General features: G+C 40.1%; 2 protein-coding genes across 3 annotated transcripts; one reads left to right on the forward strand and one right to left on the reverse strand.

The window, feature by feature from the left end:
* Positions 1-1,679: 1,679 nt before the first annotated feature.
* Positions 1,680-19,262, reverse strand: homer2 (homer scaffold protein 2). 2 transcript variants are annotated; one of them, XM_057347619.1, is made up of 9 exons: positions 19,126-19,262; positions 15,267-15,423; positions 8,611-8,742; positions 8,423-8,515; positions 7,999-8,138; positions 7,689-7,830; positions 7,492-7,602; positions 7,334-7,414; positions 1,680-2,691 (listed from the first exon to the last, which is right to left on the reverse strand). In XM_057347619.1, coding segments are annotated over exons 1-9 (1,047 nt in total). In that variant the 5' UTR covers positions 19,128-19,262; the 3' UTR covers positions 1,680-2,502. The 2 variants fall into 2 exon arrangements, with proteins under 2 accessions (XP_057203602.1, XP_057203601.1); XM_057347618.1 differs by lacking the exon at positions 19,126-19,262 and adding an exon at positions 18,248-18,502.
* Positions 10,127-15,225, forward strand: LOC130562535 (uncharacterized). Its single transcript, XM_057347620.1, has 2 exons — positions 10,127-10,144; positions 10,681-15,225. The coding sequence occupies exon 2, from the start codon at positions 11,399-11,401 to the stop codon at positions 12,299-12,301; it is 903 nt and encodes a 300-aa protein (XP_057203603.1). The 5' UTR covers positions 10,127-10,144; positions 10,681-11,398; the 3' UTR covers positions 12,302-15,225.
* Positions 19,263-19,374: the final 112 nt, after the last annotated feature.

Here is a 19,374-nt window from a genome sequence, read left to right on the forward strand (position 1 = left end):
TACTTGCTTGTAGTAGGCTGTGCTATATTTCAATACGTAAGTAAACTGTGAAGTTTGAGTAAGACACATGTTTGTTTAACTTGATCAATTTTATGTGTTTACTCGAGTCATATTTATTTTATATTGTAACAAATGTTAAATGTATTATTCAGTAGATTTTACTTGATTCCAGTTGTACTTGAATTGAAAAATATGCATGCGAAATTGCTAATTGTTACAAGGATTTAAAGTAAATTCTACAAGTTCTTTTTTCAGCGCAACAAATATCTCAAAACCACAATATATTAACATACAGTCCAGTTACCTAAATGATTTCTTAGCCGTTATTTGAAAAATACAGTTAGTTGGTAGGGTTAAAATTTGCTTTATGTCCACATGCATTTAGCATGTTCACCGTGCAGCTATATAATGGCTGATGTTAAAAATCCAGTCCTGTTATACTTGTAGGCCTGTTTAAGAATGCATCCATGGTCCATTATAAAAAAATGTAATAACCTGAGACTACCCAATACACATTTTAAAAACTAAAATATGTGTGTTGTTAGAGTTTGTTGAAACAAATAAGTGAATAAATTAAGTTATCTTTACATTTAGCAGGCACTTTTATCCAAAGTGACTTACAAAACGATTTACAAGCAAATGGAAATGGCCCATAAAACGGCAGTGTTACAAAAAAAGAAACAAACAAAGCATCATGGATAGTATGTGTAATTACAGTGATGTGAATGACCAGTGATCACTGAGAGACACAAGACAAACTCAAACTTGACATGTCAACCAAACATCAAACTTAATGTGCAGTTGGAAGATATATTCATCACTTCAGTCAGTCATTATATAAATAGCTCTATAATATGTATCTTTTTAAATATTTCTAAATCATAAGGTTTCAAAGGCATGCAGATGACTAAATATTTTAATTTGAATACTGTCAATCTTAACTTTAAGTTTTATTTGTTGAAGTTACTTGCCTAACATTTGAACATTTTTACTTCATATAAACTACGTTTAGTTGAGTTTCACAGTTTGTAAAATCATTTTCACTAAAATCCAGAGATAAAGAAATCACTCAAAGTAATAGTTTTTTTTAGTATCTAGTATTGTATATATTAAAATGACGCAAACCTTTGGTTAGTAAAATCAGATTCAACATTTGTTGAGCACAGGAATCATTTATAAAGTGCAGCACTCTAGAACAATGAGGAAACATGGAATAAATGTGAGGAAAATTGTGTAAAAGACTGAACTGATTCTGCACTCACACATGAGAAAAGATGTTCCTTCACCAATTTGTGTGCGTGTATGAGAGACAAACACACAAAGATCCTGAGCCTCACACAGTTCTCGTTTCTATGAAAACAAGGTTTGCACAGTTTCAACATCTTCACAAAAATTGACCACTGGAAAAAACTAGACACGAATGTACATAAAGAGAATCTTAACATCTGGACCACAACACTCATAAGACTGACACAATCAATAGCAGCCCTGTGTGGGATGCAGGTTGCTAAGGCAACTCATCCTCTCACCAATCAGAGGACGAGAACGGGACGCCCACTGGTTCTGTCTGCAAGTGTCTCTCACACACACACTCTCACTCTCACACACACACACTCTCACACACACACGCACGCACACAAAAATCAACATACACAGAAAATACCTTCATAAATCCACAGACAGCCGTAAAAAAAAAATCACAGCACACAGATTTCCTTTAGAAACTATATTTCAACAATTATTCATTTTACAATTTTGATCAACAAAAGTTTGATTCAGAGAGAGGGAAAGTGTCAAGTGTCTTTAAAGTTTTCAGTACAAGTGTGTGTGTGTGTGGGTGTGACAGCAATACACGTGTTAATACACTAGCCACAATGTGAAGCTTAAAGAAACAAACCCGCAGAGCCGAAAGACTCTAACCTTCCATCAAAGACTCAGGAAAGGCAGAGATTTTTCTAAAAAAAGCACACATACAAATTATCCCATCACCCAACTGATATCACACACGCACGCAGGATCAGCAGAGGTGGGGAGGGGCACATCACAAACAACCTGCACCATACAAGCAACATTTCTTTAACATTGTAGCAGATTTGGCTCATATTATCATCATTTCAGCAGAATAAGAAAGAATATTCTTTATGCAAAAACAAACACACAGCGGCGTCCTGTTGCCTGAGGCGAATATTGCAGAATCGGCTGTTCAGCCTCATCTTAAACGGGACATTTTTCCTTCAAACAAACCCCATGAGAGATTATCACCAGTGGGCTGGTGGACACTCCAGAGAGCGCCACCGTCAGGCACTTTGTGATTTTGCAGTTAATGCATGTGTGTGCATATCAAACAATTCCACACTGCATGAAGCCCTGAGATCTCCCTTCAGTCCAACAGTACCAGAATACACTCGTGTGTGTGACTCATCTGACAGACCATCAATAGTCATACATGACAAACACGCGCACACACACACACACAGAGAATGTGTGTGTGTGTGTGTGTGTTTAGTTATCAATGCCCAGTTTAGACATCCCCTGGCGAACGTCATGTAACTCATCGATCTTTCCGTCCAGAACATCCATGAACTTTTTCAGTTCCATCTTCATGTTTCTCTCTTTCTGCTGGTTGGTGTCGATTTCAGCCTGTAGAAGCTTCATGTTCTCACTCATGTCTCTGTTGGTCACTTCTGCCGCCTGTAAAAAGCAAACGCACGCGTACAAACACACACACGGTTATAAAACACAAACTGGATGCAAGACGTTTATAGGTATTTTATGCGCTCCACTGAATTCAACCGTTTCCAAATGCAGGGCTGTTTAATGATTCACATGAGCGAGCAAACCCCTCCCACAGTCATGACATCACCACTATAAACCAGACAATCATCAAACAAACAAACAAACAAACCCTTCCTCTCTAACTATCTCGACTCTACTGAAGTGTTTCACAGACGTTTGCTGGTTTATATGAACATTCTGAACTTGAGAGGTTCTAGTGTGAACACTTCACAGGTCTAAAGTTAGACGAAAGGATGGAACGCAGACAGCTGCAATGTTAAACCGAGACAAAAAAAGCTGCTACTTCTTTAAACACATTTCATTTGTTAAAACTGAGTCCTGAAATATAAATTATAATAGAAAAACAGTCTCTCCGATAAGAAGATAAACAGTTAATAAAAAAATGTTATTCACCTTTTGGTGTGTTCACAGATGTAAAATATTTCCTAAATGTCTAAATATTGATTTGGTCATTCTCACGATTTCACACAAATTACTACATTTATTTATGTATTAGATTACTATAGTGACCGAAAATGTTTATAGTAATTGTGAAAGCATTTTGCTTAGGGTTCCCTAAATATTACATTTCTTCTGAACATAAAGACTTCAGTGAAACTTATTCACATAGGTTGTATGCAGCTGAACTTTACATTTATGCATTTGGCAGATGCTTTTATCCAAAGTGACTCAGAACTCAATCCTAAACCCCGAGTCACTTACTCAAGAATCTACTAAGACACTCATCTGACCGTCTCCAAAGAATCAGTTCAGGTTTGTTCCTGATTGACGTCACTGTTTGGGTCTCTTGAGGGGCTAATCGGATATAACCACATGAAATATTTCTATGGAGCCAGAAATATGACAAAACAATCTGAATTTGAATTACGTAAATCTGAATTATTGACAAGTGTTTTTTAACAAAACTGAATATTATATGGGAGTTAAAATAGTTTTGAATTAGATTTTGATTTCGAATTTGAATTTTTTTACTTGAATATTGAACATTTCAAATTTAACACAATTGCTTTTTTTTTTAAGGCAGAGTTTTATAGGCATGCATTTTCAAACAACATATTTTTTGCTCTGAATTCTTAGATTGCAAATATCCAGTTTTTTTAAAATACAGCCTCACGTTTTCAAGATGAAGAAGAAATTCGGAACATCAAATTCAATTTTCTAAAATTCAAAACGCAGAAATTCAGATCGTACAGAAAGTAGGTCAGAGGTCGTCCACAGGGAAGAGTAGAAGATCTCGGAAAAGTCAAATGGAGCGCTTTGGCCACAATGGCCAGTTATTTGTTCTTATCTTATCTTATTATCCAATCAAACTCCAAACATGCTGTTTTGGAGAGTGTAACTTCTTACATTGCAATAAAAAGGATTTACATTTTTCAAATTGCGACCACGCCCACAAGACTACACGGGTTGATCGTTTGTTGTTGCTGCAGCATAGCCAAGCTCATACCGCTGCAATCTTAGGCAGCTGCCCAGGATGTGTGCGCTCACTGCCTGCGTTTTTGCCTGCTGTGCCTCCACTGTTTGCGCTCACTCCCAGCGTTTGCTGTTGGTGCTTTTACCCACAGTGTGCTTAGTGCACGCTCGCTGCTAGCTGCCCCACTATGCGCGCTGGCTTCGAGCGTTTGTGGGTGCATATACATTTAATATATTAGACATGTATACAATTTTTATAAAGAACGTTTTTGGGTCTTGCAAAGTCAATGACATACGTGGCACGCTGCAATAAAAGTAATGTATAACATTTAATGCTACAATAGAGAGAAAATGAATAAACTATGTAAGCTACAGACTGCATTTAGACTGAAATAAAAACTTTAATAAAAAATAGTGTGTAATAGTACTCTTGTCTATTCTTTGGCTAAAGGAATTTTTTTTGTCAGTGCAGCCAGCATGCCAGTCGTAAACATTAATCATGTTATTATTAATTCACTATATTATGAATGGAATTTGATCATAATGGTTGACAATGCCCCAGTTGTGCTCAGTAGTTGTTCATATTGGGTAGATATGTGTTCACAGCTAAAGACTGAACACAGACAACCAATGAGATAAAAGAAATTAGGAGAAAAATATAAAAGCTATTGTTGTGTTATTTCTATGTACATTTTTTAAATGACAAAGACTACAGTTTTAAAGTACTTTTATTCATTTATTTATATGAAGTACAAGTAGCAATGAGGTACAATTAAAACAAAAAGATTTTCATTTAGCAAACGAACACACCTCCATCTTAAGCTAAATATAGCCTACTTTGTCAACGCAAAATAAAAAAGCTATCAGTTTATGCGTTTTAGTGAATACAGTCTAAATGAAATAAAAATAAACACATTTTCTATCTACTATACAGTAGCCTGCAAAACGAACGCAGCAAAATGCACCTGGATATTAAGGTATGGCGTTTTCAGTCATATATTACTCAACATATTATTTCTAATAATAGCCGCGGGTTTCCATCCAAAGTTGCGAATTTAGCTTATGCGCAAAATTGGAATATCGCATAAAACATTTTCGAATAAGCACCGTTTCCATCCAAATAGTCAACCGTCACTTCCTAATAAACTGGCACTAAATATCAGTAAGAAAAGTAAGAGAAGCCACTGAATATAATGATTTTCATATAGAATAATACTTGCTCAAGCAGACGATTACGAAACACAATAAATGCGGTGCTTTTGTGGATGTCTGCTGTTTGGGAAACCGTCGTGACAGTTCTAAGAGGCAATTACAGAATACTTTGACGACTTTGCTCAGGCATTTAAGAATGACCGCAACATTTCTCATGCTGTGTAACAAGATCAGTTCTCTGGTTAGTCAGGTTACGCCATCTCATAGTGCAGTTACGTGGCAAGCGAGCGTAAAAACTTTTTGCGAATTAAGGGTTTTTAATTCAAAATTTGGCGTTTCCATCACTCGTTTCTGATGCGAAGTGATGGAAACCCACTTAATGAAGTACGTGGCACGCTGCAATAAAAGTTATGTATAACATTTAATGCTACAATAGAGAGAAAATGAATAAACTATGTAAGCTACAGACTGAAATAATAACTTTTGTAATAAAAAAATAGTGTGTAATAGTATTGAAATGCTATAACTTTGATCCAGGACACATTTAACGACCAGCTGAAACAATCTGGACACAACACACGTAAAGATTTTTTCTTATGACTAGAGCCGATTCCAGTCTTTGTCAGTCAGAAAGGAGCACACACCTAACTGCTGTGCCAGACCACTACACCACACATTCAATGACTGGACGTTCTGCTGAACCAACTAATCTATCGATCTATGTTATATTCCCGTTTTGTCAGTAAAGCAACCATGATGTTCGTGTTTTTGTATGGTTATGCACTTTCTGTTTCATGCAGATTAAACATTTTGATAATGATAACAAGAGAGCATTTATTCCTCAGGATATAATGTAAGTTTGTTGTGGATATAGTTCACTATAAATAATATGTTGAGTAATATATGAAAACGCCATACCTTAATATCCAGGTGCATTTTGCTGCGTTCGTTTCGCAGGCTACTGTATAGTAGATAGAAAATGTGTTTATTTTTATTTCATTTAGACTGTATTCACTAAAACGCATAAACTGATAGCTTTTTTATTTTGCGTTGACAAAGTAGGCTATATTTAGACCCACAAACGTTCTTTATAAAAATTGTATACATGTCTAATATATTAAATGTATATGCACCCACAAACGCTCGTAGCCAGCGCGCATAGTGGGGCAGCTAGCAGCGAGCGTGCACTAAGCACACTGTGGGTAAAAGCACCAACAGCAAACGCTGGGAGTGAGCGCAAACAGTGGAGGCACAGCAGGCAAAAACGCAGGCAGTGAGCGCACACATCCCGGGCAGCTGCCTAAGATTGCAGCGGTATGAGCTTGGCTATGCTGCAGCAACAACAAACGATCAACCCGTGTAGTCTTGTGGGCGTGGTCGCAATTTGAAAAATGTAAATCCTTTTTATTGCAATGTAAGAAGTTCCACTCTCCAAAACAGCATGTTTGGAGTTTGATTGGATAATAAGAACAAATAACTGGCCATTGTGGCCAAAGCGCTCCGTTTGACTTTTCCGAGATCTTCTACTCTTCCCTGTGGACGACCTCTGACCTACTTTCTGTACGATCTGAATTTCTGCGTTTTGAATTTTAGAAAATTGAATTTGATGTTCCGAATTTCTTCTTCATCTTGAAAACGTGAGGCTGTATTAAAAAAAAAAGGATATTTGCAATCTAAGAATTCAGAGCAAAAAATATGTTGTTTGAAAATGCATGCCTATAAAACTCTGCCTTAAAAAAAACAATTGTGTTAAATTTCAAATGTTCAATATTCAAGTAAAAAAAATTCAAATTCGAAATCAAAATCTAATTCAAAACTATTTTAACTCCCATATAATATTCAGTTTTGTTAAAAAACACTTGTCAATAATTCAGATTTACAAAATTCAAATTCAGATTGTTTTGTCATATTTCTGGCTCCATATATTTCTAGAGTTTATGTCTGTCTGTATGCATGCTGTGTGTCAGTTTACCTGTAGTTTGGCTGTAATGCTCTCACACTCGGTCATGAGCTGTGGAATAATTTCTGCCTGTTTGCGAAGGTTCTCTAGTTCCTGAAAAACATAATCACATGTGCTTGTTATGACACGCATGCGCGGAACACGTGTGTGTGTGTGTGTGAGAGACTCACCTGCTGTTTGTCTTGTAGATCCACTTCCAGTTCATGAATCCTGACGGTAAGTTGAGCGTTTCTCTCTCTCTCCACATTCACCTCCTGACACTGAACCTCCAGCTCTGAGACCTACACACACACGTACGCGTGTTTAATTGGATCACGTGATCATACGAGATGATCGTCCACAGCAGTGAAGCTGTGATGTCACTCACTCGCTTCCTCAGCTCGGTGTTCTCCTCCTGACATTTGCTCACTTGACTCTTCCAGCTGTCTGTGTTGCTATTTGCTTCCTGAAGCGCGTCCACCAGACGAGCGTTGCTCTCCTTCAGCGTCTGCAGCTCCGTTTCCAGCTTTCTAGGATCAGACAGCACACAGAGTCTGACATCAACACGTGGTTACATCACATCACAATGACATACTGCATGTCTGCAGACGTTTGACGGTTGGTACGGTTCAGTACTGAATGTGAATGAATGAGATCATTTCAATAGAACAGTTAAACACCTGCCGTCAACGTGTTACCTCTGATCCACAACAGACTTCAGGAGGTCATTCTCGCTCTTCTGCTCTGGAGTCTCTGGGCCAACGTGTGAAATCTTCTCATCGTCGGTTCCGTTAAGGCTGGACACCTGATTGGCAACTGGAGTTTCACGCCCAGATTCCTGACGGAAGGAAGACACAAATATAAGACTCAATGTGACAGGTGTCTGAGTGAACAGGTTTCTATCAGTCCCACAGATTCATCATTCCTTGTTGTGTGTGTGTGTGTGTGTGTGTGTGTGTGTGAGAATGTGTTCATGTGCTCTTAGTGTTTTTCTTGTTATTGCAATTTGACAATTGTATTGCGTGTTGTTTACAGTGCTTATACAGGTTTGCATGGATGCAGACAGAAGACAGCAGAGACGCAAGGAAAACATCAAGATGTGAATGATGATGCTGATGTCACCTGTGACTGATTACTGGACGTCTCCATATTCTCCTGAGATTTCTCTCTGGCCAGTTTCGCCGCCTCTTTCACTTCCTGGAACTTCTCAGCAAACTGCAAAGAAATAAAAGAAAGAGAATAAACTCATCTCAGAAATCAGGGTTAAGAGGCATGTGTAAACTGTGCGTGCGTGGCGTGTGTTGTCAGACCTTGGACAGCTGTTGTTCAGAGGCAAAGCCGAGTCCAAACACCGTGTTCGCCCGACTGTCAGCCCACTGACCAAACTTCTGCGATGTTTTAGTAAAGTTCATGTTGGGGGTGATTGTGCTGTTGATGATGACCTGAAAAAAATCAACACATTGTAATATTAACGCACTCAAACATCAATCTTAGAACGGAACTGCAGGTTGGGTGTATTTCATCATACAAGAGCAGAATAATGAACCGAAAAAGCACTTTTTACTCTGAAAAACTGAAAAGCCAGTTTTCAACGAATCACCCTGCTTCAGTGTGGAAAGGCCTGAAAGCCGTCACCAGCTACAAGATGCCATCGGTGGTCCAGAGTTTTACTGCAGGGTTAAAAAAGCTCCACTCACAACCATCCTCTCTGTGAAGAAGATGTGTGCCCAGAAACAGAAGATCAGGAAAGCTAAAGGCCCAGATCTTAAGGCCTGTGCTGATCGGCTGTCAACCTTCTCCACACGGATCTTTAATACATCTCTGGAGCAGTGCATAGCCCCCTCGTGCCTCAAACCCAGAACCCCAAGATGACCGGGCACAACGACTACAGACCTGTGGCTCTGATGTCTGTGCTCATGAAGTCGGTTGATAGACGGGTGCTAACCCACCTAAAGAACATCACTGGACCCTCTTCAGTTTGCTTCTCGGGCAAACAGGTCAGTGGAAGATGCAGTCAAAATGGGGATACGTTATACAGGATCAGGATCCTGTTTGTGGACTTCAGCTCGGCCTTCGACACAATCATACCAAACATCCTTCTGACTAAACTCACCCAGAAATCTGTACCCACCACATTCACCAGTCAGAGGATTACTAAATTCCTGACAGACAGACAACAGCTAGCGAGGCTGGGGAATTTCACATCTAGCATCAGCACCATCAGCGCCGTGTTCTTTCCCCATTACTGCAATTCAAAGGAGCCCTCTGTCAAGCTCTTGACGTTTGCAGATGACACCACGGTCATTGGCCATGAATCTGCATACAGGAGAGAGGCTGAACAGCAGTCAAGACAACCTTGAGCTGAATACACTCAAAACTGTGGAGATGACACTAGACTTCAGGAGGAAGCGCCCATCACTCCCTCACCTCACCATTCTTGATAGCACTGAGTTTCAGGTTTCTGGACACTACCATCTCATCCAAGTCCTGAAGTGGGAGATCCACATAGACTCTATTGTCCAAAACACCCAGCAAGGGTTTTACTTCCTCCGCCGACTGAGCAAATTCAACCTACCGCAGGAGCCGATGCCACAGTTCTTCACAGCTGTTATCGAGTCAGTCCTGTGTACAGCTATCACGGTCTGGTTTGGTTCAGCCACCAAATAATAACGCAGCTGAAAGGATCTCCAAGAACTCAACGGGCCGGTTACACCCTCAAAGACACAAAGCAGATGCTACAGATCCCTACATACTCCAACATCTAGGCACAAGAACGCTTTTTTCTCCACCTTGAACAGTCAGCACATCCACCACTACCTATCTGTGTCAGTGCAATATATTACAGTAAGGTTTATGTAAATGTACATATACTGTATATATATATTTTTTGCAGGGCTGTCAAATGATTAATCGCGATTAATCGCATCCAGAATAAAAGTTTGTGTTTACATAATATATGTCTGTGTACTGTGCATATTCATTTTGTATTTATAAACACATACACATCAATGCGTATTTTTAAGAAAAATATTAAATATAACAATGAATAAACGTTGATATAGAATTTCAGTTATTGGTAAATATAAATAAATACATTCAAATATTTCCTAAATATATATACAAGTGTGTATGTGTATGTGTTTATAAATGCAAAATGAATATGCACAGTACACAGACATATATTATGTAAACACAAACTTTTATTCTGGATGCGATTAATCGCGATTAATCGTTTGACAGCCCTCATTTTTTATTTATATTGTTTAGGGTTATAAAAATGTACAATCTACACATACACATACTTGCACATAACTTCCATCACACCTTTTTATCCTTTTTTTAAAGATTTCGTTTTGGCCTTTTTGTCTTTATTTTTACAGTGCAGTGTGAGACGACAGGAAGTGACATGGGAGAGAGAAGGGGGTGGGGTCGGGATAGGACCTCCAGCTATGACTTGAACTTGGGTCGCCTGATGCGCAACTGCGCCACATGTTGGAGCACTGCCCACGAGGCCACATATTAAAATGCGCTGTTTTTGTTCATGTAGCCACAACAAATTCCTTGTGTGCATGATAACTATTTTATTGATTGCCAAATAACAGTTTATCTGGAATTTTCTTGGTGTGCTCAACCACAATTAATTCATGAAGACAACAAAAGCACATTTTTAACATACGTACATGCATTAATTATCTACACCATTATACAAGGTGATATACAGATGCTCAATTATGCTCCTTCCTCCAAAGGAATGACATCAATGAAGAATTCCAGTCTGGATTTAGAGCATGTCACAGTACAGAGACTGCTTTGATCAGAGTTACAAATGATCTGCTATTGGCGTCTGACCGAGGTTGTATCTCGTTATTGGTGCTGCTAGACCTTAGTGCTGCATTCGATACCATTGACCACAGCACACTCCTACATAGACTCGAAAATTATGTCGGCATTAAGGGAATAGCTTTGAAATGGTTTAAATCTTATTTATCCGACCGTTTTCAATTTGTAGCAATAAACAATGAGGTGTCACGCAAATCGCAAGTCCAGTACGGTGTACCACAGGGCTCAGTCTTAGGGCCTCTGCTCTTCGCATTATACATGCTACCTCTAGGAGATATAATAAAGCGACACGGAGTTAGCTTTCACTGTTATGCTGATGATACTCAACTTTATATTTCCTCGAAGCCTCATGAAACACAGCAGTTCCATCGAATAATGGAATGCATAGTCGATATAAAAAACTGGATGAGTAACAACTTTTTATTACTGAACTCGGACAAAACGGAAGTGTTACTTATTGGACCGAAAACTGCTATAAGTAACAACCAAGAATACTGTTTAACTATTGACGGATGTTCCATAAAACCCTCGTCGTCAGCAAAGAATCTTGGCGTTCTATTCGATAGTAATCTGTCATTTGAGAGCCACGTCGCCAACACCTGTAAAATTGCGTTTTTCCATTTTAAGAATATATCTAAACTACGTCATATGCTGTCAATCGCAGATGCAGAGAAGTTAATTCATGCATTCATGACATCAAGACTAGATTACTGTAATGCACTGTTAGGTGGTTGCCCTGCAGGCTTATTACAAAAACTCCAATTGGTCCAAAACGCGGCAGCTCGAGTTCTTACACGTACAAAAAAGTATGAACATATTAGCCCGGTTCTGTCAACCTTGCACTGGTTACCTATAAAGCATCGCGTTAACTTTAAAATCTTGCTTATTACCTATAAAGCCTTACATGGTTTAGCTCCTCAGTACTTGAATGAACTCCTTTTGTATTACAGTCCTTCACGTGCATTACGCTCTCAGGCGTCCTGTCAGTTGGTAATACCTAGAATTTCAAAATCAAGTGCAGGTGGTAGATCCTTTTCCTATCTAGCGCCTAAACTTTGGAATAGTCTTCCCTGCACTGTCCGGGAGGCAGACACACTCTGTCAGTTTAAATCTAGACTAAAGACGCATCTTTTTAATCTTGCATACACTACTCTTCCATAATATAAATCTTCAGAGGGTTTAGGCTGCATTAGTTAGATCAACCGGAACCAAAAACACAACTGATGTACTTGTTGCATCAAAGAGTACAGAACAGTACTCTACTCTCAGCCAGTCTTGTCTCATTGTTCCAAGGTTACCACAGCGAGCAGGATGCAGTTCATGGCCTGACCTGATGGTAGAGCGGAGAATGGGAAGTGGGGACCTGACAAGAGCTGAGATGATAGAGCTGGATAAAGAAGGACGCGGTCTCTTGACATGTCTTCACCACAAAACTTCAAATGCTATTAGATTATTAATGATAATCTTAAACTATAATTTATTTTATTATTAAGTTTATTTATTTTATTTAGCCTTGTTGTGCAAGTTCTCTGGAGCTTGTGCAGAGGCAGCAGCTTTTGCCAGAGGGGAACTGGAATCCCCTGGTTGGGCCTGGGTTCTCCTGAGGTTTTTTTTCTCGATTAGAGTTTTGGGTTCCTCGCCACCGTTTGCATACTGTTTTTGCACTATCTGCCTGACCGGGGGGGCTGCTTTAGAATCTTAAAGTTTTACTTCATTAATATTGCATATAGGAATTTATTATCTGCTATATTTGACCTGTGCTTCTCTCTCCTTTATCCTAAATGTGTGCTCTCACTGAGCGTGTGTGTGTGTGCGTACTTGTCTGTGTACGTAGGTGTGTGTGTGTGTGTGTGTGTCTCTGTGTCTGTGTGTGTTGGTGTGTGTGTGTGTTGTGTGTGTGGAGTGTTTTGTGTGTGGGTGTGTCTGTCTTCTGTGTTTTCAACCTTTTCTTGTTTTTGCAGGTACAACTTTGATTGTTTTGCTTGTAGTCAATGTGTCTCATGTACAGCTGCTTTGTAACAATGAAAACTGTAAAAGCGCTATATAAATAAAGTTGAGTTGAGTTGAGTTGAGATGCAACGAAACCAGATGAGTTTAGGACACGGACCATCATACAATAGGGTACCATTCAAGAAACCTGAAGACCTAGTTTTAATTGTCCTAAGGCGTCTGCTGAGGGTAAAGGAATGGGTAGATATCTGGCTGGATGCGTGGAATCTCTCACAACTTTTAAACCCTTTTCTGCAAACGTGAGACATACTGTAAATGTCACCAATCATGGTAAGATCATCACAGCCTATGAAAGACAGCACCCTTTCTATGAAAGCTCTGTAGAATCGGCCCATACCAACTTTAAATCCTCAGAATTTCTTTAGTTGTCTTCAAAAATATTGTCTCTAGTCTGGTGAGATTTCTTAATAATGCCTTTCAAGTTGTCTTGCCACTTCCAACTATGCAGATATTGTGGTTCCCAGAAACTTAACCCTCTCAACAATCTCGATGGCCTGGTCATTAATAGTTTATGGCATCCTAGCATTTTTACCCCGTCGAAAGTCCAACACCATTTCCTTTGTCTTAAGAACCTTCAATTTCAAATTGTGGATTTGGCTCCATTCAACCAATGTAGATACCTCTCTCGTCTATAGTCAGTTTCATCATTATCAGTTATTAAACCAATTATTGTAGTATCATCTGCAGACTTGAAGATTGTAAATGATTCGCAATGTGTACATGGAATATAGCACTGGAGACAATACACAGCCTCCCACACTCCAAATCATGTTATTCATTTTGACAACTTATGATCGGCACTGTAAAAACTCCAAAATCCACAGAGCAAGAGAAGGAATTTAGCAAAGAGTCTGATTGGGATGATTGTATTAAATGCAGATTTGTAATCAACAAAAAGAGCCCTAACGTAAGCGCCGGGAGTCTCAAGATGTTGAAGAATTGAGTGAAGACACAGAACAACAGCATCATCAAACCGACCCGATGAGCGAAATGATGAGAATCCAAACTAACAGTTGTAATAACATTTTTAAGAACCAATCCTTCAAAGATTTTCATTATGACCGATGTCAGGGCCACTGGTCTATAATCATCCAAGCAGCTAATATTCGGCTGTTTCGGCACGGGAATAATTATAGCTGCCTTAAAACATGTTGGAACTCTGCACACTTTTAACGACCAATTAAATATTCGAGTCCGGTTCGGGGCAAGAGTCTAGGTAAAGTTGCAGGAGAAACAGCGTCAGGACCGGCTGCCTTTCTACAATAGATGCATACTTGACCAATAAAGCCTATTCTGATTCTGATGCTGTGATGTGAAGTTTTTCAATCAAATGTGTTCTTGTGATTGGAGTGGTGTTTTAGGATCAGTGTGGCGTCTTCTGTTTTTTAAAGGTTAATAAACACACGCTCTCTTTGTTCATTCATGTCACTTCCTTTTAGAAAGGAAAGTCAATGTGCCAAAAAGTAGAAAACTGATATTGAGCTAAATAAAGACAAAAAATTCTGGAATAAAGTTGCACACTCATTCGAGTCTGGCGACAGTTTCTATGTTTCTGATTGGGTGATTTTGGGTGTCGTTCTTGAAATCCAACGTACACGTGTTCACCTCACTGCGTGTGTGTGATTCTTCATGTATCTGTTCTCAGAGAATGACAACAGCAGGTCTGTGCTGTGACATCATCAGTGCTGCCTTCATACTGAAGGACGGATACAAATCTCCATGGCAACATGAACGGTAAACCCACAGCAGAGGGAGACCCTCAGAGCACCGTGGTGTCCGTGTGTGTGAGCTGCGTGATTCTCTGTGGTGCTGTAGAGACAACATCCCGACTTCACTGCACTTCAAACACAACTGCTGAAGAAATACATGTAAACATGATTCATGTAGAAGTATGTGCGTGTGTGTATGTGTGTGTCGCCATCCTACACTAGTGAGCTCTCTCGCTACCAACTGCCCGCACGCACGCACGCACACACACACACACACACACACACACACACACACACGCACGCACGCACGCACGCACGCACGCACGCACACTAAAGCTCAGATAGAGGAGATGAAAACATCATAAACCTTCTATAGAAACAGTGGAAGTGTAAGAGATGAGTCTGACCTTTGACCCGTCCACACTGATGATGCGATAGCTGTTGCGTGTGCTGTCATTAAAATAGGAGACTGTAACGGCCTGTTTGCTGGCCGGAACCCAGTTCTTCTTGGTGGTGGGGTCGATCTGGAAGACATGAGCTCTGGTGGTGAAGATGGGCTGCTCCCTGACAAACACACACACAATTTGATGAAAGATATGAACAGTCAGCCTTTCCTTACATAATCAGCTGCTTAACAAAATCATAAATATTAAACATCAAACATATGTGCCACCCTTGTCCAATCACAATCATGAATCACAGCTGACAGTTTCTTCTACTTTAGTGACCATCACTCACAACAGTAAACTTCTGTTGGTGGGCAGTCGGGTGGATTTGTAAGTCCTACACATGTCTTAAAACACCATCCTGATGAAATCTCTCGAAAACGCTGAAGACATTATTGTGACTGATGACTGAATCAAGAATAAACACTACAGAAGTTAAAGGGGTCATATGGCGTGTTTTTCTGTGTCTTTGGTGTGTTATAAGTTGCTCATGCATGTATTAGACGTGTAAAATTGCAGAAATGAAAGTGTGGGAACAAAAGATGCGTTCTATGTAAAAGCGAATGCTCACCCAGACCTGCTTGAAACGCCTTGTGTAGCCACACCCCGGAGAATCTACGTAACATGATTTGACTAAGACCGCCCAAATCTACACGTAGTTAAGGTGGGCGTAATTGTAAATCTCATTGTATCGTCTGTCAGTACAATTGCTTTGGAACCTGATGTTCCGAACATGGTAAGAGGCGTTACATTTCCGTGAAATGCTTGCAGTATTCCACCAATCACTACGCACTGGTGAACTGGCCAATCATAGCACACCTCGCTTTTCAGAGCCATGAGCTTTGTAAAGAATCCACACGTTTCAGAGAGGCGGAGCAAAGACGAGATACAAACATGCACGGTGTGGGGAAAATACAAGGTTTTTAAACTTTAAGTGGTGTATACACATTGCGTTACATCTAAAACAAACAATAATATTCCTTTTTTGCAATATGACTCCTTTAACGTTAAGTTCATCAGAAATTATTCTTTGTGTCCAACCTTCAGCACAGCCAATGGAATCATTCCTGTTCAATTCAGAGATGACGACATCATATTCCTTCTGATAACAGGCACTGCGCTTTCCTTATAGACATGAAGAAATGACATCAGTCATGCGACTCAGGTAAGCACCCAATCACATCACGTTCCTCAGCACAAACACGTCAGGAATGCAGTTCAACCTGCACACGCACATTCCCACCTGAACTCTGACCTTACACAGCTCTGATTGGAGGGGACAGTAAAGAGTAGGTGGGGCTCTGCGAGGTTATTGGACACAACACACATTCCTCTTCATTCTTTGGCTTCTCATACACCAACTTATTAACCTTCTAATCCCTGCTGGTGATGTCATGAAGCACAACACATGAAGAGAAACCTCAAAGACGAGAGCCAGCAGCACCGGACTGACATCTGCCCATTCATTTCACCAGAAACTCCAGGAGAACCCAATCATAAAAGCCCTTATCCGTCACAGCAGATTCACAGATGACAAGCATTAATGAACACTGACAGCATTCACTGACGGTCATTTGTGTGTGACAGAAGTGCAGTGAAATCAGGTAACGTGCTGGAAGTTCAAGTCATTGACAGAAGAGAAGCAGATGGTTGTGAGTGATCAACACCATCTGTTAACAGAAGCTCTGGGCCTGACCGGACCCACTGACTACACACGAAACACTAGGATTCAGTTCTCTCAACACACACGTGTACTGTAACGCATGCACTGCAGTTGCTTTGTGGATGGCCATTCCCACATTTCCATTCATGTAACTGGAGATCAGCTGCAGTCTGAAGGGCTTTATATAGACCCTCGCTCGACCCCTCGACCACACGCACACACACACAGAGAGAGAGAGAGAGCTGTAACAGGTTTATGTGGTGAATAAGGTTAATCTATAACAGCCTGGGGCTAAACAACAAACCACACATCAGTAAAATAAACACAATCTCACAGAAACCCTCATACATCCTGATTCAAAGCAACTGGACACAATCTCATTATTTAGAGGAACACTCGGAATGAGAACACACTACTTAAAGAAATGACTAACAACAATAACACACAATCTGTGAATTAAGACTGAGCTCTTGTGATCTTCAATGATGATGTTGTGTGTGAGAAACACATCTGACCGCACAAACTGGTCCTACAGCTTCTTAAGAAACACAACTGTGCTCAAGCTTGTTCTAACACACAACATTCTCTCTCTCTCTCTGACACGCGCACGCACGCACGTACGTGTAACTAGTGGTGCAGTAGTTAAATAAACCCATATTCAGGCTGCTTTTTATTTGAAAGCTGCAGAATATTCACACCAATAAAAGCCCAAAATGACATGCTGTACAAACACACAATCCTCACACCTTCACACACACACACACACACACACACACACACACACACACACACACACACACACACACACACACACACACACACACACACACACTATCTCCGTGGGGACAGTACATAGGCGTAATGTTTTTATACTGTACAAACTGTATATTCTATCCCCTATCCCTAACCCTATCCCTAAACCTAAAGATCATAGAACACTTTTTGCATTTTTAGATTTGTAAAAAATATTGTTCTGTACAATTTATAAGCTTTTGTGCCCATGAGGACCTCAATTTTGGTCCCCACAGTGACACGAGTCCCCATGTGTTGGTGTGTATTCAGGTTTAGGTCCCCACCGGGATATACAAACATGAACGCGCACACACACACACGCACTCGTCACAACCGTCAACGTGAGTCAAATCCAGTTTAACGTCTAATCTATATCAACTTTTCAGATTTAATTCCGTCACTCGCGCAACAAACGTTAACCTTCAACCTTTGCACTTTCATTTGACCATAAAGGGTTTAAGACAAAAGAGTTTAAGATCAGACTTACCCCATTTTACTGACTGGAGATCAGATCTCTTTTTCTCTCGTCTGTAACAGTTACAGTCACGAAGAATATCGCGCATCAGATATTTCTAGATTTCTAAACTCCAGGATTCTGTCGTGCTTTCACAACGACACGCGAGAATTTTGATCCGCTTCTAATATTTAACTAATATATATATATATATATATATATATATATATGACTGTGCGTGTGCGTTGAGTTCGATGCGGATAATCATCAATTCAAACTGAAAGACAGTGAGACTCGCCGTGGATCTGCCCACACACACACGCGCGCGCGCGCACACACACACACACACGCACGCACGCACGCACGCACGCACACATGTCTGGTTTATTATATCCCCGTGGGGACAGTCCATAGGCGTAATGTTTTTATACTGTACAAACTGTATATTCTAACCCCTATCCCTAACCCTAAAGATCTTAGAACAAATTTTGCATTTTTTGATTTTTTACAAATATTGTTCTGTACAATTTATTAGCTTTTTTGCCCATGGGGACCTCAATTTTGGTCCCCACGGTGACACGAGTCCCCATGTGTTGGTGTGCATTCAGGTTTAGGTCATGAACACGGACACACGCGCGCGCACACACACACACGCACGCACGCACGCACGCACGCACACACACACACACACACACACACAAGGCACGCGCACACACTTAAAATACCCTTTATGGCATGTTTCAGACAGTGTATCTGCGATAACATGGGCCATGACAAGTATTTTATTACTATAAAATATTAAAGTCTATACACGCACTCACACGCTTTATATCGACACTCTGAACGCCGTGTCGACATGTTTTACTTAATAAACTTTATTTTACGGCTGTATTAAACTTATAAGGACTTACATTTCTGCAGAATAGCAAAGGTTCCGCTGCAGGATTCAGACGAAACGGCTCATCGCTGGACTCGCGCGCGTCAAATGATCCGACTGATCTGCATTATTAATTAAAGCCACAGAAAACAAACCCGCCGTCTGTATATAACACAGCTGACGTGCCAGACAATTCCTCATTCGTGGAGGTGCAGACTACATCGAAGTCGTATTAAATAATTAACACACGTAATTACAAATAAAGAGTCTCATTTCATTTACA

This window comes from Triplophysa rosa, linkage group LG12, assembly GCF_024868665.1.
Source record: "Triplophysa rosa linkage group LG12, Trosa_1v2, whole genome shotgun sequence".
Taxonomy (NCBI): domain Eukaryota; kingdom Metazoa; phylum Chordata; class Actinopteri; order Cypriniformes; family Nemacheilidae; genus Triplophysa; species Triplophysa rosa.

Bases quoted from the DNA above. Each gene is read 5' to 3' on its own strand.
- LOC130562535 (XM_057347620.1), top strand. From the start codon at position 11,399: ATGCTACCTCTAGGAGATATAATAAAGCGACACGGAGTTAGCTTTCAC.
- homer2 (XM_057347618.1), bottom strand. The intron at 8,139-8,422 runs GTGACATCAGCA...TCCTTCCGTCAG, and splicing joins CGTCCAGTAATCAGTCACAG to GAATCTGGGCGTGAAACTCC. The intron at 7,603-7,688 runs GTGAGTGACATC...GTGTGTGTGTAG, and splicing joins ACACCGAGCTGAGGAAGCGA to GTCTCAGAGCTGGAGGTTCA.